Source organism: Mauremys reevesii, linkage group 3 (assembly GCF_016161935.1).
Source record: "Mauremys reevesii isolate NIE-2019 linkage group 3, ASM1616193v1, whole genome shotgun sequence".
Taxonomy (NCBI): domain Eukaryota; kingdom Metazoa; phylum Chordata; order Testudines; family Geoemydidae; genus Mauremys; species Mauremys reevesii.
This window is the reverse complement of record NC_052625.1, coordinates 1,202,375-1,229,902: the sequence shown is the minus strand read 5'-3', so window position 1 is coordinate 1,229,902 and position 27,528 is coordinate 1,202,375. Positions and strand designations below refer to the sequence as shown.

General features: G+C 45.2%; 1 protein-coding gene and 1 long non-coding RNA gene across 3 annotated transcripts in view; both read right to left on the bottom strand.

Annotated features, from left to right (window-relative positions):
- Positions 1-8,963: 8,963 nt before the first annotated feature.
- LOC120400661 lies at positions 8,964-9,684 on the bottom strand. Its single transcript, XR_005595953.1, has 2 exons — positions 9,561-9,684; positions 8,964-9,158 (listed from the first exon to the last, which is right to left on the bottom strand). It is a non-coding gene; the product is annotated as an uncharacterized LOC120400661 (long non-coding RNA).
- An 8,682-nt stretch (positions 9,685-18,366) lies between these two features.
- Positions 18,367-27,528, bottom strand: part of HNRNPLL (heterogeneous nuclear ribonucleoprotein L like) — a 40,792-nt gene continuing 31,630 nt past the window's right edge. For both annotated transcript variants that reach the window (XM_039529495.1, XM_039529496.1), the window contains 6 exons: positions 26,578-26,795; positions 26,230-26,351; positions 25,523-25,724; positions 23,397-23,454; positions 23,213-23,311; positions 18,367-21,420 (listed from right to left, as the gene is read on the bottom strand). In XM_039529495.1, the coding sequence (XP_039385429.1) occupies positions 21,365-21,420; positions 23,213-23,311; positions 23,397-23,454; positions 25,523-25,724; positions 26,230-26,351; positions 26,578-26,795 (755 nt within the window). In that variant the 3' untranslated portion in view covers positions 18,367-21,364. The remainder of the gene's footprint in view (positions 21,421-23,212; positions 23,312-23,396; positions 23,455-25,522; positions 25,725-26,229; positions 26,352-26,577; positions 26,796-27,528) is intronic.

Below are 27,528 nucleotides of genomic sequence, written 5' to 3'. Positions count from 1 at the left end.
CTATTTCCCTGTGAGGCCTTGGGAAAAGTCACTGATCACTCTCTGTTGAATGGGGAGAATAATTCTGACCTACTTACTGCACAGGGAAACTCCTGGGAGGGAAGGTGCTCTGGAGATACCAAAGAGTGTCCTCAGGAGGGGAAGACGGGTGGAATCAGAATAACACCTCTCACTTTCTCATCTGTGACATGTCACCCAGGAAGCAGCCCAGAACATGGCATTGATGCCACTGGATTCACGCACCACTGCTGCAGCTGGCAGGCATTGTTGGAGGTGCATCTGCGCTAGCTTAGGGAGCACAGAAAGGAGGTTCAATGTCCCAGTGGGGGTTGTCACCAGTGGGGGGAAAAGTTAGGGGCTCTTTAGTGTCATTGAGAGTCACTGTTGAGACAGAAGCAGGCATTAGCTACACAAGCACCCAAGAAATGGCTTGCGTGACTGCTTTGCAATCTTAAAAATATTGAACCAGAATTGTTGCAGATCTGGATTTAAAACATGGGCACCATAGCGACTGTTGTATCGCCTTGATAAATCTTGCCCTTTCAGATTTCAGCAATCAGTAGGGGTTGCTAATGGCATCCGGAGTGCTACGTTCTGCCTCCAGTGCGATGGGATTGGGTTGGATTTGCCCAGGATCATAATGAGTTGTTTTCCACGTCTTTTTATTTTTTTGCACCAGTTTATGGCTGCTTTATGTCACCGGCGTGTACTGGTGAGTCTGCCTCAAAGGTCCTAATCTGTGTTGTGACTCCAGGCACCTTTTTGCATTTCTGTCTTCTCAGACCATTCAAATTGTCAATTTCTCCTGCTGGTTCTCATGTATTATTGCAATGCTACAATGTTTGGCTTGGAAACACAAGGGGAACATTTAATTGCAATAAAAAATCACCCAATTTTCAGTTAAACTAAAAATAATTGAGGAAATATTTCTGCTGTTCTTGGGTTTTATAAAACCTTGTTTATACAGATCTTAAGTGGACCTCTCAGTGTCCCTTTGAATGGATAACTATGGGAAGAATTGAATTTGACACATGAAGGTTTCACCTCAGAAATGCTCGCTATTGCTAAATGTCACCTGAACATGCACAATTAAATTAGCCAGGATAACCGTAAGCAGTCACTTGTTACAGTAATATACTTGTCTGGTAACTTAGCTCCTTTTATTTCGCTGTGGCAAACTCTTTGTAGACGCCGTTTTGTCGGGATATTTTTGTTCTATACTTACCCAGAATTCCATAGGGCATGTCTACACTTCCATTAAACACCTGTGGCTGGACTGTTTCAGCTGACTCGGGCTCGCGGGGCTCAGCCTGCGGGGCTGTAAAATTGCAGTGTAGACATTTGGGGTATCCCAGGGCCTGGGCTCCAGCCCAAGCCCGAGCACTACACAGTAGTTTTGCAGGATCTGAGTCTAGTACGCACCATGAGTGAATGTATCAGAATCTGGCTCAGTAAATTAAGCTCCCTATTCAGAATGTGAAGCAATGCAGATGAACTAGTCAATGCAAAGCAGACATGTTACCCTAAGACCCTTCAAAAATCAGCAATGTTATTGGAAGCAGAGAGAAGAGAAATAAATTCTTTCAGACCAGAAGCTGTTTTGTGCGGCCTTGCAGCTGGTGGTAATGCATGTGTGTGACAGATGCAGAAAGCCAGCTCCTCAAATACCATTCATTTGTAAGATACCATTCTTTCTAGTGATGGTCTGAGAGCTGCTCTGGGGGAAAGAATAAACTACTATGAAATTTAGCTGTCATTATAATGATTTGCAACATGTGTTGCTAGGCACCAGCTGCAGGAAAGCCTATAGGTGCTCTCACCGGCTGGGTTTGATTTGTTTGTGGGGATCCCACACAAGTGAAAACTGACAGGTGCAAAACAGGAGTGGAGGCCAGGAACCACTGTATTTAAAAAGGGGCATAATCCGTAGTTCTCAGATTGCAGCCATTGCTGCATAGTTTACATAGGATTGTGCCTTTAAACCTAAGGAGCAGGGATGGAACAGAAGAGGGATGGTCTAGACAGCAATATAATGCTTTATTTCCTGGCAATGCTTCATGAGGCAAAGGAATACAGGTTCATTAGAAGTTTGTAGGCTGCCATCAGTGTGGGTGTTCCACCCTGGGACCCGCCGCCAAAGTGCCGGGTCTTCAGTGGCAATTTGGAGGCAGGAGCCCCCCGCCGCCCAAGATCCCGGGCCCCCTGAATCCTCTGGGCGGCCCTGTTCAACATCAGGGTAGAATCTTCCCAGAGATAGCATCAGCACTACACAGAAATTGCATCACATTGCATTAGTCTGCTTCCTTTTAAGTATTCATCTAAAGAGATGGTAAGGGTGCCCTGCACTGGTCCTATAGTGCAAGGCAGCCTTACCAAGCTACAGGGTCTTCCCATCCCCTGCCCTAGGAGAATCCCTGGATGGCATAACACCCCCTGGCCTGCTTCGATGCTGCCAAGGACCTAGCTCAAAGGCTGAAAGAATAAACGTATTACATTTGCACTGAGATTGCTGACTTCCCCTTTATAGCAGATTGCCAGTTTCCTCGCATTTTAATCGGACAGCAAGATGTCCAACTCTTTAAAACTTTGCAGCAATCTAAGGTGTGCTCTGGGCGTGAGCAGAACGATCTGGCAAAAGGGAGGGCTGCAGGCCCAGCCCCACAGCAGCAGTCATGCAGGAATGCCACAGGGTGTGTCCACACTGCACCACAAACCGCAGTCTGTGGGACCCAGGCCGGTGGACTTGGTATTTCCAAGCCTGCACTTGCACTGAATTGTAAAGCAAGTCTCACAGCCGTGCTAACACACTCCTGAGGCACTACACAGGCCTTCTGACTCAGGTCTGCAGATCGAGCTGCGTCCATGCTGCAAAATGACAGTGCTTGGACCCGAGTCAGACTGATCTGTGAGTGGACAGAAGTGTGTCTTGGGCTCAAATCGGAGTCAGAGCCCGGGGTTAGTGTCCAGTGTAGACAAACCCATCATGGCCAGAACATTCCTTACCTGAGCTTGCAGTGGTTATCCCCACATATAGCCTGTGCTCTGGGTACACAGAGCGAGGCCAGAGTGCCACAGGGCTCGTATGTCGTTCCACAGTCCAGACAGAACCACTGGGGAAAAGAAACCTGCTGCTCTTGGAGGAAGCCAGGACAGAGGCACAGATGGTCCACGCAGGGATCGCTGGCTCAGGAGCATCGTGGAAGTTGCCCGTAATGGCCCCCAACAAGGGACCTGGCACAAGCTTGCAAGGACTCTGCCAAACATGTCGTCGTTGTCGCCAGACGGTGCCCAGAGGCGAACCCCCCTCCCCAGCTAGGGGGACTGTTATCAGACAGGTAACTAACAAGCCAGAGCTCTGGCTTGTCCCCTGTTGTTCTGCCTGACCCAACCGAAGATGAGTTACTGCAGCTCCCACGGGCTTGCTGTCATGGCCCAGCACAGTTTGCTGGGGGCAACACCTACCTCTCTGCCTGTGCTGGTGTCCGGTGACGCCCTGTGTGATAAGGGTGTTTGCAGTGACATTGTAGCCCTGTTGGTCCCAGGATATTAGAGAGACAAGGCGGGTGAGGTCATACCTCTTATTGAACCAACTTCCATTGGAAAGAGAGACAAGCTTTCCAGCTGCACAGAGCTCTGCTTCAGGGCTGGGAAAGGTGCTCCGAGTGTCAGAGCTAAATACAGGGTCGAGGAGACAGGACATAGAGTTCTGCTCCCTTTTACATAAAGGGGCAAATCTCCCATCAAGTTTCCATTCAGTCGGCACAGAAGTGGACTCAAGGGCTGCTGTGGTTATATCCAGTATTGTGCTTTGAGTGTAAATAAAATAATTGGAGATCTACCAATCTCCTAGAACTGGAAGGGACCTTGAAAGGTCATTGAGTCCAGCCCCCTGCCTTCACTAGCAGGACCAATTTTTGGCCAGATCCCTAAGTGGCCCCCTTGAGGATTGAACTCACAACCCTAAGTTTAGCAGACTAATGCTCAAACCACTGAGCTATCCCTTCCCCCTGTTAAATACATGCCATTGCTTCATCTCTGAGATCAAATATAAAGCTCAAGCCTTACCAGACCAGACACGAAGAAAACACAGGGCTCAGTCATTGCATACGTGCTTCAGATCAAATTGGAAAAACATGGGGACCTTTCGTTTGTTAAAACAGTAAATCAGGTCTGAACACTTAGTGTTTCCGTCAGTTCTTCTCAGCCTGGGAAATGTTTTCTTCATCGATCAGTGTAACTTTTGGAATTTCCCTTGGCCTGTTTGGCTCGTCCTGGGCCTTGCACCTGAATGGATCTTTAATCGTGCACCAATATCTCAGCTGGTGTGAGTTGTCACCATTACTCTGACTTCACTGGAGAAACCCTGATGTACAGCAGCTGTGGCTCTGCAGTGTCACAGCTCTGGACGCACAGGCCCGGTTAAGGATTGTGTAAGTGGTTGAATTGTTATCTGCTGGCATGCAAAGGGTGCTATTTATGCAGGGAAACCCTATTTGCATCCGTTGCTGTGATGTGGGCCTCCAGGAAAGTCATATTCCACAGGACAAGATTTACAGGCTCCACAAGCAGGAGGATGTTTTTAGCTTCATTTTCCAAAGGCAGGTTCAGACAAGTTGCACAGAGACGCTGGCATGTTTAAAACAAGGATTTCAGTGTCAATTCCCACAGCAGCAAGGTAACTCAGAGCCAGGGTGATTGCAGCTTGAATTCACCGCCAAGCATTGCTCCGTGCAGCTGCTAGCGAGGCCCCCTCTCCCCATTCAGAACAGCAGCCCCAACCTTTCCACAGAACTGTTCCAATTTACGAGGCTAAGTCCTGGGCTATACCAGCCAGCACCCACCACTTCCCATTCACCGCTGTGTGCCCTGATCCGCCGTGGAGTCAGGGCTGCTCCCAGTGAAGAGACTGGGGTTGCAGCAGCCAACACCCCCTGGAGTTAGAGCATGACCATGGAATGGGAGCCATGCAGCACGCTGGGGCTCTGCACGTTGACTTAGAGACCCAGATTCTGCACCCCTTAGAGTAGTACCGGCCTCCTTGCACTGATCCCACAGGACCGGACAAGGAGGAGGGACTACTGGCAGAATGGAGCCCCTAACGCCGGGTGGGATGGCCCAGTCAGCCTTTCATAGAAAGAAGCTGTGTGTCTCCTGGGACATGAACTGTCCAACCCCTGTGCTAGGGAAGCACAGATTTTCATCATGATTCCCCAGTGTTTCATTTTGCTTTGGCACCGTTTCTTAGTTTCTTGGTTAAAGACTCTCCTGCATCTCTAATATCTTGTCCCAGCTTCGGAACAGCCCAGGAGGGTTGGGACTTGGGGGACCAGACTCTGATACTTCTGGCAGTTTCAGGGTAACTGCACCTGTTTCCCCCTCTGGGGGATGGAGGGGCAGTCAGGTCTCCAGTCTCTGGACAGGGAGCCATGCCCCACTCCCTTCTGACTGGGAGTTTTAACGGTCTGCAGCCCCCGCCACACCCTGTGAGATCCCCAGCAAGCCAAGCTGCCTAGCAGCCAGCACCTGCATGTTGCTTTCTCTCAAAGGGATATGAACAGAGTACTGCTGGGAGTTACAAGTCACCACACAGCTCTTTCTAAGCAAGCGCCTTTATTCCTAAGGCTAAAGCATGAAAGAGAAAGCACCTAAAAACCAGTATGCATTCCTACACGCATGCTACAAGATTACCAGAGGTCACCCCCCCGTCTCATGGGGCCCTCTCAGGCAATCCCTTCCCAGGGGCCCCCCATGGACAGAAGGGTCTGGGCATTGTCTGCCTCAGGAGGAAGGCCCTGTCTCAGTCCATAGCAAACACCCTGCTTGGTTGGAGTCTCTGGAATACCCAGGGTGAACACGTCTGTGCAAACACGTCTGTGCAAACCTCGGCAGGCAGCGGCAGCTCTCTAGATTTGTTGCCAAGAAGGCTAACAGCATATTGGGCTGCATTAGTAGGAGCATTGCCAGCAGATCGAGGGAAGTGATTATTCCCCTCTGGTTGGCACTGCTGAGGCCATACCTAGAGTACTGCATCCAGTTTTGGTCCCTCCACTACAGAAAGGATGTGAACAAATTGGAGAGAGTCCAGCGGAGGGCAATGAAAATGGTCAGGGGGCTGGGGCACATGACTTACGAGGAGAGGCTGAACTGGGGAACTGGGCTTGTTTAGTCTGCAGAAGAGAAGAGTGAGGGGGGATTTGATAGCAACCTTCAACTACCTGAAAGGGGGTTTTCAAAGAGGATAGATCTAGACTGTGCTCAGTGGTGGCAGATGACAGAACAAGGAGTAATGGTCTCAAGTTGCAGTGGGGGAGGTTTAGGTTGGATATTAGGAAACACTATTTCACTCAGAGAGTGGTGAAGCACTGGAATGGGTTACCTAGGGAGGTGGTGGAATCTCCTTCCTTAGAGGTTTTTAAGGCCCAGCTTGACAAAGCCCTGGCTGGGATGATTTAGTTGGGGATTGGTCCCGCTTTGAGCAGGGGCTGGGACTAGATGACCTCCTGAGGTCACTTACAACCCTGATATTCTATGATTCTATGATTTGTTTAGTTTCAATGACTCTCCCGCTGTCTGTAGTTCCTGGGGGATCTAGGGTAACCCTGGAGTAGAACAATCACCCATGAACCATTCACAGTGTTAGCACAATCGTCCCCAAAGCTACTGCCTGGGGTTGGAATCTCTGTCACGGCCTCATGCAGACTGGGCAGTGTGTGACTCCAGGAATAGCCCCACTGGGTCTCGTGGGGATAAGGATTTCATGAACAGCCCAGGTAGTCGCTCGCCCCTCAACTTTCCCTGAAAATAAGTGACTCTACAAATGGAGCTGCCTGAACTCTGTCTTGTGTAAGGTGCGTGAGTGCTCTCTGGGTTCACATGGATACCCATAGTGAGGAACAAACAGACAGAGGGGGAACAGCTGCAGCCAGTGTAATACAGGGCCAGTTTCCAGCCCAATACACACGAGATAGGCACACGGGGCTCCACCCTGCATTCTTTGCAGAGCCCAATAACTCAGTGCACCCAGTGGCAGTGGCAGGCATACAAAGAAGAAAGGATCAGACTCAGAATCTCCCTCCTTTTGCCATCACCATGGGAACTCCCACAGGAGGGATGCATGCTGCTGCAAACGTTTCCCCTTGGGGTTTGATGTGCTACAGTGTATCGTGTACACAAAGACAGTTGAAGTTAAGTCTTAGGACTCAGAGATCTGGGTTCAATTCCAGATGTTGCCACAGACTCCCTGTGTGACCTTAGACGACCCATTTGATCTTTCTCAGTGCCTCAGTTCTCCATCTGCATGTACAGCACCTGGAACAACGGGGCCCTGCTCTTAAGGTCAGGGTCCCATTGTGCTGGGTACTTAGGGTGACCAGATGTCCCAATTTTATAGGGGCAGTCCCAATTTTGGGGTCTTTTTCTTATATAGGTTTCTATTACCCCTCACCCCCATCCCAATTTTTCACATTTGCTGCCAGGTCACCATATGGGTGCTATAGGTACACACAGTCAGAGAGTCTCTGCCCCAGAGAGCTCAGTCGCAACATAAAAGACAGACACAGGGTGGGGAAAACAGGGGAAGGGACTTGCTCGAGGTCTCTGTATCCCTGATCCCTTAGCCCATGCTCCTTCCCAATTGCAAGATGGTTTCAACATGTCCAACCAGACACATGCCTCTGCTGGGTACAGTGAAACCGCTGCAGAGGGAACACGGGTGCCACTGTAATACAAATAATCAGTCTGGAAGAGGAGGGGAGACATTCCTGAGCTTGGTATGGAACAAATAAAAGCCCCTTCCTCAAAGCTTGGTTTCAAAAAGGTTTGCAGCACCGCTTGCTGACAGACATGCTCATAGGGCCAGATCCTCAGATGGGGAAAATCAGCATCGCTCCGTTGACTTCAACTGAATGATGCTGCTTCCTAGCCGCTGAGGGCTCAGTCTCTCGCTGTAGCGAGGAACACGTAGAAGGTCACTGAGAGGGAAGGACCAGGAGCTGCCAGGAGAACAGTATAACAGAATTCCAGCGTGCTGCATCCTGCACAGGCAGAAGTCTTTCTTTCAGTACGTACAGTCACCACAGAGCATTGAGCAGCATCTCTGCTCCGCCAGGCCAGATTTCTTGCAACCAAATTTGAGCCCCTGTGGCGGGGTGTACAACCTGCCCCGGCCCTGAAGGGGTTAAAGGACAGTCCTGGGCCCAGGTTGCCCTGTCCCGCTGGACCTGCAGACCATGTTCCGACTGGAGAGGAAACTTAAAAGAGAACAACCCGGCTCAGAAGGGGCAGGAAGACAGCCTGACCCTGGGGCTCCCAACAAGGGTGCTGGAGAACCCTTCCTGCTTGGCTCTCGTAGGCCCGGGTCCCAGCCCAGTGGAGCAGGAGGGGCTGGGCTCCCCAAACTGTCCCTGCTGCACTGGTAAGAAGCAGGCAAGGACACTGAAGAGCCCAGGTGCAGCCAAGCCTATACATGGGCAAGGAACTGGATGGAAAGGCCTCCCTGCTGGGACGCGAGGCTGGATGTGCTGCCCACTAGGCCACCTGGCCCTCCGGGGACTCTCATACAGGGCCGGCTGCACGCCTGCCAGCTGACGCCGTGCCGAGAGCACTAGGCAAAGCAGTGTAAGCAAATAGCGAGGGCGATGATATTCCTTGCTCATTAGGTCACCTGCGGGCTGCTGGATTGCATAAGGACACCCCATCCCAAGGCTGCCTATGTTTAGCAGCGTGGGTCAGAGGCCTAGCACAGCTTTCGTCTGCTGCGAAGAAATGTTCACGAGCGGCATATTAGCCTAATAGTTTGGTGATAATATGTGACCCAGAAAACTATACTTTTTAATAAGTAATAAAATATGCCACTGTTTTGTTTCCGTGGCTTAAACTACATGTTAGACGAGTCGCTTTTAAGAGCTGAACAAAACGCAGATCAGGTTACAACTGATCTCATAACAAACCCCAAAGGTACAATATTGTATTGGCGCTCGTATTTTACAATTGCTTGGTTAATTTTGCAAAGGCAGGACATTCAGCCTGTGATTGTTATTGCCGGTGTAGGAGAAAAGAGTAAAATTAAGATGAAATATTACTCAGGGAGACTTCACACATTTGGAGTTGATCAAATGACACTCAATTTCCAGAGTTGATTTCGTAAAGCACATCACCACCTAGGGAGAAAAGTTATGGAGGGAGAAAGTAATTAAATTCACTTCCTCATTTTGATTGTATTAGATCCAAGTTCCTTTGAGATCCGGGATTAAGAGCTGGCCAGCTGAACTCAGATTAAATGATATATAACCACCACAAAACATATCTTAAAAAGCACAGCACACTTAGAAGGGTGTTATGGAACAGAAAGCTGGATTGAATAACAACACAGCAGCGTTAAGCTGGCATGTCTGGACTGGTCATATAAAACAGGCCATCCCATCAGTAACAATACACAAGCTTCTCTGCATAACAGCTTTAAGGCAGTTTGGCCTTAAATAATAGAGCGCATTGTAAGCGATGTACAAAAAATGAAATTGGAGTGCCAGAGGGGAATAACCCCATATTAGTTGTTCACATACCAATGCTCTGCTACCATCCAGCAGCCAGTCTTCCAGACCCTCTCCGGTTGCAAGTTTACTTGAGTTCACAGTAGTCAACATGTCCGCTTTAACCGCTTGAAACTCAGCAGATGCAATGAAAGGGACACAAGGTATCAACTGCCCTACTTGTCACAATGGGATGTTGACTCTGAAACCTAAGGATGGCGATGTAAATGTAAATGTGTTAACTATTTCAGTGCCAATCATTTTAGCAGAACCACCCAGATACTCTTCTTATCCAGCCGGGTTGGATATTATGGTTTGAGAGAGATTGTATAGTCTCAAATGCTTTGCCCATTCTAGCTTTAAAGAGACCCATGTCTCTTGGTGATTGTGTGTGAGAGAAGCGAGGGAGCTCTTCCGCTGTAGCTTCTCTCCTCCTCTAATAGTAAAAATGCCTCAGTGACACACGTGCCATCTGGTGCCCTCACCTTCCTCTGAGAGGGAAGTATCATTACCCCTGCCTTAGTGATGGGAAACTGAGTGAGAGACTTTGTCACACAGGGCGTCCCTGGAAGCCTGGGAAATTGAACCCAGGGCATTAGCCTTAAGACCATCCTTCCCCTCTTCCCGTGTGTGGTGCTTTCTCGCCGTCCTACCCTCCAAGTCCCAATTTCCTTCAGATCCTCTCCTTTTTCTCCACCATCCCTCCCTCTCTTCACCCCTCACCTGGTCCTTTCTTCTCCCATTTCCACCTGTCTTCTCCCCCAAGCCCCTCCCTCCTGTGCTTGTCACTCCTCTGACCCCATCTCTCCAGGTGTGGCTCAAACACTTGGATGTGTACAGGTGTTAGACGGTTCAGAGCGCACCTGTGGGTGCTGCCAGGCTCCCAGGTGTCTGGGCCTGCCCAGGTAAGGGGGGTAAGAGTGTAGTGGCACAAGAAAGAGTCTGGCATTGGAAAATCCAGGCCTTAAACTCCTCTTCAGCTCATTCAAGGAAAAAGTTCTGTGCCAGTCAAAGCCAATGTCTGAGATCTCTCCTTGCCCCAGGCACTAACAAGCTGGCACACCTCGAAGCACTGACCTACCGAGAGATTATCAGCCGCAGATTATATAACAGAGCAGGACAGAGGCTACATTTAGGATCTCCACCTCAGCTATATGACACCTCCTCCCAAAAGAACTACCAGTCTAATCTTTCAGCCCTTGAGAGAGTGACCCCAGGCAGATGACATTGTCCTGTCGAGCACTTGTCAGCCATAGGAATGAGAGAGACGGAGGTCACGGAGAGCTCGGTGCTGGGTCAAAGAGCAGCACTTTAGGGATGAAATAAGACCTGAGTGAGAGAGCCACTGTGGGCTGGAGAGGCAAACCAATAGACACAGGAAATTATTAATGGAGAAAGCTTAAAATCAGGTGGGAGTCTTGTCCTTAGCAACAATTACATAGAGCCAGGTTCGCAGGTAAATTATGGGCCAGGTCTTTCAGAGCTCCCAGATGAGCATGTAAACCAGACTTCCAGAAGGCCTCGGCCTCCAGCAGCTCTCATGGCTCATGGCATGGGTGACATCTTGGCCAGCCCCACAGGGGTTTCATGGGGCCCTCCAGGCTAAAAGCATACGTCTCTCCAGCCTGGGCTACAGAGGTGGCCGCTGCCGTGGCGCTATGCTTCCCGTTCTCTGGGGCTTGGAGCTGGACAGGTAACATATGCTCACTGGCGGGTTACGCTCACAATTTTGAAAATCTGGGTGCCTGAGTGTTAGGTGCTGAGCTCTCGGGGAAATCCGCCCCTGCCTGTACAGCCTTGCATGGACACAACATTTGTATCCACATCCGACCCGTGATCTGTAAAAACGGTCTGTGGATATAAACCGGATATCCACAGATTTTCAGGGCTCTGCTTACCTGGTTCCCTGAGGAGAGCCGCCTTACAGAGGGCTGGGGGTGCATAATGTGCTGGGAGATGGGCGATGCCCGTAATTCCCCCTGCGGCTCCACAGGATTTGGCCAAGGGGAGATGCCCCAGGGAACCCCTGAGTCAGAGGACTCTGACGGACCCGTTCCAGCTAGATCTGGCCTCTCCCATCCTGGGGGTTTTGTGCTGTTGCAACCTGACCCACTGCTAAGGTTCCTCCACCAGGGACTTCTGCCAGGGTTTAGGCCTCCGAGAGAGTCGTGTTGAGCAGGGTCCGTTGGCTGCAACCTCTATGTCAGAAACCTGCGTTTCGGATGTTCACGCGCGCAAAGCAGGCAGGAGAGGAGGTCCTCTGGGCAGCCTCCTGCTGGAGAACAGCCCAAACGCACGGGGCAGCTGGTCACTTAGTTCACCCCGCTCAGAAGATCACAGCCTTTAGCGTCTCTCATTAGCACTTGCTCACACAGTGCCAGGCAAGTTAGGTAACCCAGCTCCCACCCTCAGCTACAGCAGCACTGGTGCTCCAGCTGATCCGGGCCATGCGTGCAGAGGCTTGGGTGGCTCTGCAGTTCTGGTGGCAATCCTGCCATGACAGAGGAGCCACACTGGCTGCTGTTCACGTGCCTATGAGGACGTGGAGGGCCAGCTCCGAAGGCTGCCTCGGGGCCTGGGGTGGGGAAAAATGGTGAATGTGCCTCTCTTTTAGTGTTTTTTTGTTTGTTTCCTTTTCATTCGCCAAGAACAGAGGCTTTTCCTGGCACAATCTCGAAAAGGGGAGCTGGAAATACAACCCCCATAGAAGGGCTTTGCTCCTGCCTGATATAAAGGGCTTCCCTTGGAGGACTCTGCTTGGCCGGGACCTGCATTTTCTCTCCCCTGCAGGTTTGTTGACTATGCCCAGATGACTTGTGTGGAAAGATCAGCGTGTTGCATATGCGAGAGCCACCCCTGTGGCTGACACACCAGGGACTGAACCAAAGCCCTCCAGGCCCAGCAGCAGGAGTGGCTACAACTTGAGCTAATGAGCCAACATGTTATAGTTAAAGACTACAGCAACTCGTCACTTCTGTTTGTGGCCCGGCCCAGCGGGGGCCCTGTCACACACACTCCTACACCTGGGGGTTACACGTGCATCAGAGGGTATGTCCAGACCCCCTCCTTGACTACATGAAGGGCTTTTCGTAGATAGGGGCACATCGGAGACATTAGGTCCCTGCTGCTCGCTGGTGGTGTAGATAGTGGGAGGGGAGGGATAGCTCAGTGGTTTGAGCATTAGGCTGCTAAACCCAGGGTTGTGAGTTCAATCTTTGAGGGGGCCACTTAGGGATCTAGGGCAAAAATTGGTCCTGCTAGTGAAGGCAGGGGGCTGGACTCCATGACCTTTCAAGGTCCCTTCTAGCTCTAGGAGATTGGTATATTGCCAATTATTACCTAGTGCTGTGACTACCTGGGTGCAGTCCCTCAACAGTGGAGTTAGGCACCCACATAACTTTAGGCACCGGGGCCCAGCTGCTCAATGGTTGGCTTTTAAATCTTCACCCAGGCACTGAGCAAGGGGCTTAATTGCCAAATGCTGAGCACCCTGCAGCTCCACTGAAGGCCGACGCCAGGTATTCAGGAGCCTACACGTAGACACCCATCTTGGGGAAGGTGTTCAATCACCACAGTTGCATGCACCATCAGATGGTCGATTGCTCACCTGAGTCAAAATCAGGCCTCAAACCTTCAGCTCTGCGTAACACTGATGTATGTTTATCTGCACCTCGCAGCACGGTTCTAATAAAGCTGTGGAGGAAATAAATCTACAGATCATCAGTAACTGAGTAAGCATTTCGCCGACCCCAAAGCTATTGTCGGACAGCGCTGCTGCAGTCCAAGATCAAGACCATGTATATCTTGCAAACATGCACAGATGAAAATGTTGAAAGGGCAAGATCAAGATGTGGAAACCCCAGTGCATTAAATCCATGGATCCCTCTACACATGGGCTAGAGCGCTGTCAGCTGAAATTCAATTCAGTTTAAATATTAAACATGCGCACGCATGGAACCCTTATCTCTAAGGAGCAAGGAGTTCTGTCACTGAATTCACACGTACTGATGCCACCACTTCTGTGAGATGATACAGCAGAAGGGCTCATTGAAGTCTGCTAGTTATGGAACACTGAGCGAACAGCTCAGAGGAATTTATTTGAGTCGAGTTTCAGTCCATTAGTTTCTGCAGCATCTGTTCCTTTGTACTCTTCAGTGGCAGCAAAGTGCAGCTACATCCACGCTCTGGTCTGAAACTATTGCCTTTAGATGTCACAGCGTATGGCCGAGAAGCATACGATACAGAGGGGGAAGTAACAGATTTGCATATTAAAAATGTTACACAAGCAACTCAGGCAGATGTTTCCAAATCTGCCTAGTGGGTTTTCACACCTGCCAGTATGTGACACAGCGGTGGAAACGTGTGATTAATGAGCGGAAGGTGGAACACCTGGGCTTTGTTGCATGTCATGCTGTAATTGAGGAGTAATCCTTTTTTTTTTTTTTTTAATGTGTGAACTTTCTTTTAAAATGCTCCTTCCTGGCCGAGCTGGTTTGAATCAGACAGTCAGATTTCATGAGATAATATCAAATACTTGACTAAAACCCAAGCCCATGACAGCAACTGGTGCCCCTCGGCCTACTTATTTGTAATTCTATCCCAGAAGCAATCACACTGGTCTGGCAAGGTCTGTTCTTTATAAACCAGGCTGCCTTTTATTAGTGTGGTATCTGGGGGCATTTGCACACATTTGGAAGCATATCAATTCCCTCAAGGAAGAGGGCCAAAAGTCTCTTTCCCTCCCACACAGATTAAAACTGCTTATACAAGTGGAATCAAATCTAGGTTTTTATGAGTTCTCCAGCAGCAGGCAGCTGGAGTTCTTTTGCAACACTGTTCTGAGGACATCTTCCTTCACGCCAGGAGAGCACGAGGAAAGAGCTGGGCCTCCCACTGACCCGTTAAGTCAACACAATGGGGCTGTTCCACACCAGGGATGAATCCCAAAGGGGTTCTCACAGAGATGACTCTGCTCTTCCCCTCTTTTAACACAGCACCTGCGCTCAATGGGGAAGCTCAGTGTTTGTGAGGATATATTACTTGCAGTATATTACGCAGCTGTAGGTGTCTCTGTGGACTAGTCAGAGTTCCAGACAAGGTGTGGGTCTCTGTTAAACAGAGACAACGCTGACACTCATGCTATGTGAAAGCACATTTGCTTGTGTCTGCAGCTTGTAGTTTTCTACAGTAAATACGTCCTGTTTAATATGCACTGTGATACCACACAACACAGTATGGTGGGCACAATAATGCAGATGGGCAGGTTCTCCGCCTGAGCAGAACCAAATCATTAGACAGCTCCTTGGATCAAATCATGAGTCTTTCCCAAAAAGAAGGGTCTGCAATCTCCCTAGTCACAGGTTTGAGAGTATGAGGGTGTCCTGGCAAAGTTAACATCATCCTGAGGGAGCTAGTAAAAATGGTTTTAATCACTGTTACACATGACACTACAGCAAACACTGAAAACCCAGCCTACGGCAGGAAAGGGGGCTACACAAACCGTGCAGGGGTGTGTTGACACCAATGCTGCCAACTCTTGCGATAGTTGGTGTTTAACTTAAAGCCTCAGTTCCTGGATTCAGGTGATTACATGAGACTCAGCTTTCATTTAAAAAACAGCATGTTTCAAGCCCTTATGGTTGCAGAGAAAAGCCTGAAAATGTAACCTGAGTGCAGCCTAAGTGCTCAGAAACCAGAACGCAAATATAGAGAACCTGAAAGCTATTATTAGTGTTTAAATCTCATGATTTTTAACCTAAGCTCATGATTTTGGAGGTGCCCGACTCACAATTTGTAAATTCTTAGAGTTGGCCACACCGTGTGAGGTGTCAGTCACCATTCGTGCACCTGGAGTAAATGAATTACGCAAATTTCATGCTGACATCTGGTGTTGTCTCATGGCACACTTTGCCAATCTTCAAATCAAATTGGCTTCCTTTCAAAGGCCAACTTTTGTCTAAGCAAACAGGTCATTTCAGACGACTGCTCCTATGGAAAGATTTCCAGAGTTTGATATTTTCCTTGCTTCAACCAACCCATGACACCAAATCAACATACCAATGGGAAAAGACTGCCAGTGTTAAGTCTTGCAGCAAGTGATCTTCAGCCTGAAATGTGATGCTCTGCAGTTGTCACTCACTGCTAATCAAGACTGGCTGCAGAGAATGCTCTGCCTTGACCTTCACAGTAGGGAATTAAAAATCTGTGCCTGTTGCTTTGGGATGCTCAAGATGGGACAGAAGGAAGAGAACGCATGAAACCAAACTGACTGGGGTGGGGTGGGGGAATGGTGACACTTTTAATAGGTAGCAGATGTACAATTCGAAGAGTCATGTCTATTAAAATGCTGCGGGAATACCGTACAGGAAATTGACTAGCCCTTGCCTAATGCTGAATATGACCCAGATGATACATGGATCATTTTGCCAATAGTCTTAAGAAGTTTGTAAGAAGATATAATCAAGATAATGCTGTACTGAGGCGGCATAAGGGGAACTGGGCACTGCAAATCTTACGCCCTTTTACCGTGTGTTTGTTTTTAAATTCCTGTGAGGCTCTCTTCTCCCCCTTATGTGTCATCCCACTGTACGTAAGCTGCTCACGTTGCAGCTGCCAAAAGAACACGGAAAAAGGCATGCAAGGGATTGAGGCCTCAGAAATAACTGAAGTGAAGAGAAACTAATTTGAATATTAAGTGTTTGATTTGGATATGGAGGGTAAACCAAACTGTGAAAAGTGGAAAAAATTGGCCTGGGATACCCAGTCTCCCTAGGTTTGAGAACTAGGGACTGGGGTTACTTTCACTTGAGGAATATGGACAAAGTTCAGCACAATTAAATGGGCTGCACCACATCTCCATGAGCTGTTTCAATTATACTATGCCCCACAGCGAAAGAACTGAGCTCCATGATTTTCTATAATGATGAAGCTCATTGTGGGGGGAAAATGGGAACAAAAAGGTAAATGTGTGCATAAAACATTTACTCTGCTGGTACTTTATGATACAGATTAGCAAATCTGGGGCTTGTGCCTTTCGGGGATATCTGATTGGGGAATCAAAGTTCAGAGGGAAAGGAGCGAGAGGCAGATGCACGCTGGAGTAGGGTCACCCCAGGAGAGTGCACTACTACCCTCAAACCCAGCACGCGTCCTGGTTTGTGGCTGGACCACCTCAGCGAAGGGCAACCAAACTTTCATCAGATACACACTAGAGTGAAGCCAAACTAGGGGTTTGAAGGTTGCCCAAAGTGAATAAGTGGAAGGTGGGAACTAGAGGAACTGCCAGCGTCTGAGCAAAGAGGGCGACTTTATTGGAATACACTTGTTCTATTTTATAAAAGGGAAAACAAGATGTTGTTTCTTTTGTCTATACTAAGCCACTAAAACATGGATCACTTTTGTGCTGGGATGGCTGGCCAACCTTCCTAAACTAAAAAGTCTGTGGTCTGTCACCCATGCTCTCCCTCTGCCGGCAGAATACAATACGCTTCCCACCACAGGGATCAATTCTTATAAAGGGCCAGACTCTTTCGGGGCATTTCCCTCAACCTGTCATCACCGAATTTACAAACTCAGCTTTGACTTTTACATATGGGGAGGAGCAGAGAGGTCTCACCCTGTCTGAATATTCAGGTCTATTTCTGTGCTTGAATAGGACCCTGCTCTCGGTCAGCTCCTCCCTCCCGCCAACCTTAGAGCAAAGTCAGAATCCTGCATTTGAGGCGACATTATTATTACAGGAAGGACTGACATACGTTTATAGTACTTCATTGCATCACCACATTGGATGATTGCTTGCACTATAGTAGCACCTATTGTACATATATATCATAAGGTGACAAACACCACATCCTCATTTTACAGATTGTGAAATTAAGTGATTTGTCAAGGGTCACAGAGAAAGTCTATGGTGGAGCTAGGAATTACAGCCAAATGTCCCAGGCCCCCCACACTACCTTCCCCTCAAGACACTCCTTCCTTCACGCTTTTCCATGAAAAGAATCCCCAGGGATAAGAAGGTGTGCTAGGTGGAAGACCAAATTAATTTAAAGCATACAACTTTTCCACCAATCTTAGAGTACCCAGTCCTCCATGGATGGGGAAGTACTTGAAAAGCTAGCAGGAATCTCGGGCCCAGGCCCAAACAGGTACTGTAGTTCCAGGTTCTGCAAGGAACATGTACTGCTGCTATGGGCCCCCACCAAATCCTGCAGTCCTGTAGAAAGGTAGAAGCACCTCTTCCATTGCCAGGGGATCCACGCACTCTCACAAATAGGAAGCAGGATTTATTCCCTAATTTAAGATTTACAAAACCAGATTTTTATATTGTTATACTTGTGTGACTCTGGAGTGACTCCCCTGAAGTTTAATGGAAGCACGCTCATGTAACTGAGATCAGAATCTGGCTCCTGGTGTTTTCAAACAGCAGAACAATTCACAGCAAACTAAGCCCAAACGCAGTCACATTGGCCAAAGTCAGGAGAACACAAAGCAAATCTCTACTTCTCCAGATCATTGCATCACTTCTCCAACTGATGACTCAGAACAAACACCCCATATGTTGCTTACAAAACAAACACGAGAGTGAAGCGCTAAAGGAAGGAAATGTGGATGCAGATGTGAGGATAATTTGTGTGTTCTGTGCAAAGGATTAAAAAAGCAAGAGATGTTCTAAGCACTTCCTGGGGGTGGGGGCGGAGAAATGGTTCAAACTCGTGTTGGTGTTGCTATGTTTAAGAACTCTGCTGCATAGGAGAGAGAGTAAATGCCTCCTGCTGGGACACAATAGATTAAAATAAAATAAACTTTAGCAGACAAGGAATAAAGCCCACACAGCAGGAAGAGGAGAAAATTATATTTAATTATAACCAGGGGAGGGGTTCAGCCAATCACAGGCCACCCCCCCCATGACACTCAGTGACACTACATTCAATTGTATCATTCCTTCCTAACAGCATATTTTCCTGAATATTTTCTTTTAAATCCCTCCTCAAATTATTCACCCTAGCTATAACTTGACAGCACAGGGAAGTCAAAGACCACTAAACCTTCTTAATCCTTGCATGTAAAGAAAACATCTTAACGAGGATTAGAGTATGGTTTTGTTTTTATCATGAGAATTATCTAAAACAGGATGAACTCTCCTCTCTGTCAATATTTTATTTTCCCCTCCAATAATATGTCTATAGTTGAAGCTTGATTTTAAAAGCACCATCCTTCACTTCTACATTGAAACACACAGTAGTGGGTGTTTTACGAGAGTGTGGATGGTTTAAAAGTAAGTCTTTTGTATGGCAAGGTTCAATGTTTTGGGCATAAGGCTTGTGAAAAAAAGGCAGGAAAATTACAGCAAGACATCAGTGATTCAGTTTAATCTAACCTAACAAGTATGTGACAGAACAGGAGACTGCCAAGAACATCTTAATGTTCTATACAGATCTTAATCTCTCCTGTCGTAAGTCCCCCTCCTGCCGCCATCCAATTATTTTGTCTCTGTTCAGAAGAGCCAGACCACACATGATCTAGAACTCGTGTGTGTGTGTGTGGAATAAGGAGACCATCTCTGATAGGTACACTTGTTTCAGGCTCAAGGAGTGCCCACTGTGTATCAGTTTAGTTATATGGCAAAATGGCAATAAGGAATCAGACTGATTCTCAGCTTACTGATGGACCAGATGACACTCTCAAGGGAAGAACTGCATTGGGATTTCAGATCCACTCCTGACTTAGGGTAGTTTACATTGCAATCAGAGTGCAGTTCATATAGACATACCCAAGCTAGTTCTGACCTTCACATGCTGCAGTCACAACTCTGACTGAAGTGTAAACGTACCTGTAGGCACAAACTGCTCAGATATTTTGGGTGAAGGGATTTCTAGTTCACATAATGTCCTCTGAGAGGATTTACTTTGAGGCTGCTCTCCTTTTCTCTCTCACTCCAGGCTGAACAGCTGTGAGGAAGACGCTTCTCACCAAGACATGGTGGTTCACTGAGGTCATTTTACCATTATATAAGGTGCAGTTTTTAAAAACCTGAATGCTTTAAGGTAATTCATCCTGAAAACCTTGTAAACCCCATCAAGTGACATCACTATTCTAATATTAAACTACAAACTCTCTCAGCTGCTAGAACTACATTGATACCAATAGGAAATGCAAACTAAAACAACTCTTAAAGGGGACTACTGTGAGAAAGGAACAGGTTTCTATTGGCCAGTCAGGCTGGTAGAAGAGGAACCAAGGACTTTTTTGGGGTGGGCTTCACTTTTTACTGGAAGGGGTGGAATATATAGACCTAGGTACAAATGATGCCAAATATTTTATTGGTTTTGTGGCCAGTGAGGCATGGCATATGGTGTAACTAACCTGATATTAAGAATGGGAAAAGTTTAATCTGAATATCAATAAATGCAGACTGAGAAGCAGATCCTTTAAGCTGCAGAATTCTCTCTGTAGGGAAGGGTGGAACACTCACTGTTTGCACAAAACAGTAGGAAGTGTACTGCATGAGTAATCCTGCATTGGCAGACAGATGAAATGGAGGATCCAATCCATAGGTCGTTTCCATTTAACTTCTATGATTGGATAAAATGACATTAGGGTGTGACTGGAGAAAATACACTGCTACACACTGGGAAGTGGAACACATTTTCTCCCAGCTGGCAGAGAAAAACTGGGCCAATTCTGATCTCATTAATTTTACACCACATAATTCCATGAATTCAACAGAGTTATATCTGATTTACACTAGTGCAAGTGGAAAGATAATCAGACCTTTTGAATGTATGATTTCTTTTCTGGTCCATGACAAAACATAGTCTTAAATCAGACATAAGGAAATAAACAATATGGACAAGGATACCAACTGTGAATTAAGAACAGTCTCCCAGTATGTGACATGTTTTGTTAAAATACTTTTACAAGGGGAAAAACCCATTTCTTTCCTCCAATGTCAATCTCTTTTGCCAGGATCAAACTTCTACCTGTTAATAAATTATGGCAATATAAGAAAACCTTAAGATACCACGAGGATTCCATGAACACTGAGAATTTAAATTCACATGAAGCAAATGAAGATGAACACATTGACTGAGGCCTGAAACTTTAATTTAAAAAAAGATACCAAGAATGGACTGGTATGCCAATGCAAACGGAAAATGGTTTTTAAAAAACATCTCCGTTTTAAGTAAATTTGAGTGCACACTATACAAATTGACTCAATACTTGTCTTTTCTATGCTAGCTTTTTTGAAATATAAATCAGGTAAGACTATGCTACTCAAAATCCAGTATGTGCGCAATGTTAATCTAATGAAAACATTTTATAAATATCACCTTATTTTTAGTATTAATAATTGCAACATACTTAGTTACCTAAACATGTAACCAGAAACAGAACTATTTCATGTCGAATCTATCTGCCAATTAAGCCTACAATGGAAAAATACTTGCTAATCCTTTAAACATTATTGAAAACGCAAATATACTTCATTCTTGGATTAAAACAATTGCAGATTTAAGGTTTGGAACAGTACACAGTATCTGTGCATAAGCTACCTACAAGGCGGTTGAATACTTGTAGATACTAATTACAATTTAGTGAAAAACAAACTTTTCGTAGTAAGTTTACAACAAACGTATTCTTCAGAAGCAAAGAGAGAAGGTTTATTCTGTATTTATGAAGAAACATCCATTTATTATAAAACAAGATAGGAGATCTTAGAATTAAGTGGAGATGAGGCAACATTAGAGCAACAACTTCAGAGCTTCTGAATGAAATGTAGTTTCAAACTTGCAAATCAAGGTGAATGTAGCGCCTAACATGCTTTCTTCTTCTCTCTATAAATGGGATGAAGTAGAGAAGCAAAGCTTCAAGGTATAAGGATTAGAGCCATCTGTGAGAAACAAGAGCAAAATTAAATATTCAGTATAAGTTTTTTTGTATACAATTTTGTCAGTTAAGGGAGCATATGCTTCCTGACATGCAGAGGTGTGTTTTGGGGGTTTTTTGTTTAAATTTTTCAGGCACTCCAAAGCCTCCAGGCATAGGTTCCCTAATAAACAGGGCTTATTTATAGAATGGTGGCATTTTCTAGACTGCTATATAAAATGATAGTTAAGATCACACATACGTGCAACAGCATCTAGTAAATTGACTAGTATGTAGTAAAAAGTGCCCCCATTATTAAGGGCCTCCACTGGAGGATTTATGAGAGCAACGTTTACAAAGGTGATTTGTAAGCCAAGAGAAGGTGGCTGTTCAATGAAAGTGACAAGCAGGAGAAAAGCGAAACTGCTGTCAAAGGTAGAACGGCAAATCGAATGCACAATTTCATCCTTGCTTGACCAAGAAAACTCTCGTCTCTCTGGGACACTCTCCCCTCTCTTTGCCAGAGGCTGCTGTTCTGCTGCAGAGGGCTGCTACAGGGGAGCACTCAGAGCTCTGGGAGGTCATGGGGGCTTTGTTCCAGTGGAGCAGCCCCCCTTGGGTAAAATTAGTTTAATAAGTGTTGGTCAACACTGCAAATTTTAATACTATTTTGTTGACCTTGAAGAAAAACAAGGTCTTTCCCTTAGTTTGTTGATTCTGTATTAAGAAAGGACAGAGGAAATTTTTCTTCCCCCTCCTTCCTATCCATTGTCTCCCAGAAAAGTCACAGAAAAACAGATACCAAAGAATCAAAAAATGTATTACTCATAATATCTGAAACACCCATTTCATTAGCAACAACTGCCTCAAACTGTTAGAATGGCAGGCAAGATACTTCCTCCTCCTTTAGCTTCAATAAGAACTGTAACTAAAATAACCTTAGATATGGAGCCGGATTGTGATCTCACATCCCTGAGATCTGTAACATTTCTATTTGCTTTTATAGTTACTCCAGACTTCCACAGAAATCTGGCCCACTATTTTAAACAGAAATACAGATAATTCCAGTCTCATTTCTATCAGTTTGAAACGAAACTAGATTTACTTGGCCCCATAATTTCTTTTTTAGAAGAGGTGAAACCTGCATAAGAATTCTTTGTTTAGAGCAGCAGGTTGTATATTTACAATCCCAAACTGAATGTTTTAAGCCCCTCTCTGGTGTAATTAATTAAATTTTTAGAAGTCATTAAACTGGCCAATATTTGAGTTCTGGGGTTATCAGAGAATATACAGGTTAGATATCTCCATTTATTTTCATTTGAGGAATTTAAGAATGCTTGATTAAGTCAGACAGTGATTTTATTTTGACTACAGTAATTTTCTTTATTCCCTTTCTGAGAGCATGGCCACAGACAGAAACGAGCTTTGTGACGGGAAATCAGTTTGAGCACCCAGTGATTCTCAACCCTTTTGAGCATGTTCCTATCCCTATACAGATATTATGAGTTCTGCAGCAAGACTCTAAAGGACCTCCATTTTTGTCAGCATTCCTGTAGTCAACTGAAATCTTGGCATCCATTATTGAGAAAGCTCTCAGCACAGGAATATGTGTTAGGAACCTTGTCACTGGAGCACATAATGAAGGAAAATCACAAAGGACATCTTTATTTTTTTAAGCTGCAGATTTCACAGAATTATTTGCATCTGAGACACCTCTTATAGAAAAGATAAATGAATGAGGGGGATGGGGAAATCAGAGAGAAATACATTTTTTAAACAGCAATTTATTTTAAAAAGTCTTAAATAGAATGACTTACTTGGGACTCTTATCTGGTAGTGATTAAGTACAGTGAGGGCCTCCACTGCATCTGTCTTGCATTCCCATTCCAGCAGACCAGAGAGTGTTTTGGCAGAAGCTGGTAGAACAAGATAATCAGACCTTCTTGCTCCCAGAACAAGTAATTTTAAAACATGAACTTTATCTAAAAAACAAATACTTACGTTTTGGATCAAACACTTTATATTTGATGAAAGTGAGAACTTCATGGTCATCACACAACTGCCACAGGAATAAAAGAAGAGATGAAAATATGACCAAGGTTAAGATTAAAATGCCTATTCCCAAATACCGAAGAAGTGACTAATGACACTTAGCTTAAAAACTCTTGTATTTGACAAACGAGAGTTTCCTGGTAATTTTATTTAGGGCAGTATTCTCTGCATTTTTAAGTGGAACACACTGAAGGGAAAAAATTAAGATCCCTTCTGCTGTAAAAGATTCGTGAGAAACTTGAGAAAATAATCATCTTCTAACATGAAATGCTATCTGCTGACTATCTGGGAGGACAGGCACCCAAAACAAAAAACATTCAGCCTAGAGAGAATTTCCAGTAATTTTCAAGACAAGTTATTCAGGAGAATTATAACATGCTTAGATTGTAAACTCTCTGCGTATGTCTACACAGCAATTAAATACCTGTGGCTGGCTCAGGTCAGCTGACTTGGGCTCATGGGGCTCGGGCTGTGGGGCTAAAAATGTCTATACTAGACATTTTTAGCCCTGCAAGCCCAAGTCAACTGATCCAGGCCAGCTGCAGCCATGCTACAGGTCTTCTATTCCAGTGCAGATGCACTGTTTGTGTTTATACTGTAACAAGCACAATGGGGCCAATCCTGATTGGGGCTTCCATGCACTACCAGAATATAATAAAATATTCATTAAGTTGGATAGAAGCTAGGGTTGGGCATTTGACCTGTCCAAAAATAACAGGCTAAATATTGCCAAAAATGTCAAATATTTTAAAACATTAATTTATTAGAACAATAATTATAGTAATAAAAGAGACTTTATGGCCTTCAATAGGCTTAGCCTTTAGATACTTATGCCTAATTACAATAAAAGATTATTTAACTGAATTATTTGAACTCAGAAAAACGTGAAACCCAATTAAATGAAGTTCTGTAAACTGAAATAATTACTTTTCTAGCAAATGTTAAATTAACATTTAAAAATGAATAGTTACAAAAGAAATAAAATGAAATTAAATCTCCTGTGTTGGGAGGAGGTCCAATGACTGAACCCTCCTCTTCCCCCATCATTCCCTTCAGAATTAATTTCTGTATGCTCGTCTAGTCAGGTTAGATTGTAAGCTCTTCTGGGCAGGGACCAGGTCTAAACTTATTTAATGTGCTCTGTCAACCAGCATGTACACTGGTGGCCAGGTATACAAAGCAAGCAAGAAAGACAGACACACACTACTTGACCAATATTTGTGTATGTAAACACACACAATGTTTGTTCTAGAAGATTCCAGCCAATCAAGATGCTTAACTTTCAGTTAGTTCACCTTTACTCCCAAACAGGTGGCATTAGCATGCAATAAAGTGCGTGATCAAGACATTTAGATAAGCTTGCTAACAGATGGCACCATGATACAATCAAAAAGGCAGGCCACCACCTACATCAGGGCGTTCCTACTGAAATATTGGACCATAGTCAAATAGGTGCTCAATTGACATTATTTGACAGGTCAAATTGACTGGCTTGCCAAGCCTATTTGAGGCACAAGAAGGTAGTCAAATTTTTAAACAAAACCACCAATACTTTACACCATTTATATCATGGCTAAATATTTGCACAATTACCCACATGAAGCATGGAGGTAGCTTTGAGGTATGGAGAGAGAAGAAATGACTGAGCAACCACTAAAAAGAACTAGGAAATCCCTAGTTAACTTCTCAGCCATCCCTTGTAACCTAGAGTCATGTTTTATCTTCTCCACCTTCTCCCTTTCCCCCACACCATCCTTCACACATCCATGCACTAAGGTCTTCATTTCTGGCTCTTGCTTCTCACATTTTGTTTGTTAAAGTTGCCATATTTCCAGGTTCAGGAGACAGGAGTACAAAGATCTTTTCACAGCTCAACTGGATAGATTTTCCATAAAGGGAGCAATGCTAAGAACTGCAAAAATACAGGGGCCTCTGTTCATATATAGCATTCAATGGGCTCCATCTTAAACAACAGTATTGTTACCATTCAGTTACCATAACTATTTCTTATTCAAAGTACAGGGAAAGACTAATTCCCAATACCAATGTATGCTACCATAGTTTTGATTTCCTACCTTTACGAAGGTTTCTTCAGTCACACACAGGGGTACATTATAATAATGTAGCACGCAAGAGGGTGGCTGGATTATATTCTTGGATGCTTGGCCAGCACTGGTGAAGCGATTATTCTTGCTCATAGCAAAATCCTTGTAACTACTTGTACCATCCTCCAGCTCAAATATTTGACTGGGAACTACCGAGTGCTGCTTGGACACACTGAGATTTAAAGATATATAGTTGAGAAACACCCCCATTATGAACACTGTTCATAATATACTTTTAACATAAGGAGTTTTGAGGCAAGAAAAACAGATGACACGCACTTGCAGCAATGTGAAAAAAGTATTGATTCCCTTGTTTAATGCTTGGAGAAGGGTTCACAGATATGGCAATAAAAAAAATATTTCATTAAATGACTGTCAAAGTTAGCTATTGTCTTTGAATGTTAAGTCAAGTACGTTTACCAAGGTGTGTGCTGTAGTGTTAAAAATTGCATAGTGCATGTACATCTGGTTTATAGCTAACAGATTTACAGCTTGAATACCCAACAACCCTTTTGATGCCCCATTTTGTAACTGTTATTTACCCTTAGAGTCTTATTCCAACTGGATTATTTGAAAATTTTTGTGAAGTCAGCCAGTTGTCGTAGCAATAGGGGGCTGACATTTTGCAGTCATAGCACATCTGAAAGTGAACTGCCAGTAATAAATTGCATATTTACCAGACATTAAGCCTCTTTCCAAATAACTTGACATTGTTGAGATGTGTGACAGCTCTTTCTACAGCATACTCATCACCCATTTCTACCAATGCTGTGCCTGGAATAGTCTTCATAAATTTTACCTAAAATAGTTCAGGAATAAGTGACAATGAAGTTCAAAGGAAACCTCTACTGTAAGAATTTTGCAAGTTCTTCTGGAAAGTTGTTACGTGCCAACTTAAAGTTTTCCCTGGTATCAATAACTCTATGTCTAGAAAATAAATTGTTTGCAACACTTAAATTCCAACATTAGATAGACTGAGTTCGGTTTAGTAGCAGCTGCCAAGTTCCTAATAAAACATGTTTTACCTTTTCAATATTTCCGTACAAGCAGAACAGGTTGAAGACCCTCGAACAGTTCATCTTTAGCTGATGCAACCCACTAACCATGACTACTGAGCCAGAAGGGTTTCCACCATGCATGTAAGAGGAGGAAGCCTGGGGTAGTGGGTAAGCAACAAGCTCTGGAGTATCCCGAGATCCCATTCGGTACCGGCTTGGTAAGGGTAACAAAGGACCATGTGATCCTACAGAAATGAGAGACCAGGTTAAACACTACTCAGCATAACCCTCGTTTACTTACAGTGTATTAATGCTCCACTATACAAATACTTGATGTAAATGGACACTATCCACTAAGAATTCTTTGTAATTTACTAACTGAATTCCTTTTTCTAGCTAAAAAAAAGATTCATATCATGCAGTTTATTTTCCTCCTCTCCACCCTCAAGGGTTCTTCCTCAATGTTTAAGTAGTTTCGATGTTCAGTTAGTTTCTCCCCTGCTGACAAATCAGTGGAACAGCAGAACTGCTGTCAAGTGCACAAACTGAAAAGAATATTTTAATAAGAATTTTGGCTATTGTACTCTTAGAGGTTACTTGTTAATGTGTTTTCCCCTTAGAGGACAAGCCTGATATTTTGAATCCAGCAACTGCATCTCATGTAGGCCTTGATGCTGAAATTTGCTGGATGCAGGCACAACAGCCCACCATAAACTGAACCATAATAGGTAGTTTCCCTCTATCACTACTGACCCATTTAACACACCCCTCCCAACACAGCACACAAAAAATCCCCACAAGAAAAGGTTAGGTTCTCTTAAATAAGCTGTCTGGCCAATTTAGTAGTCTACTGGCAGAGCATCATGCCTCCACAAAGGGAAATCAAAGTTTGAAATTCTAGCTTGAGGCCAAGCAAGGTTGGAATGGTTCAGAGGCAGGGCACTCAATTTTTTTTTTGGGGGGGGGGAAGGGAGGGGG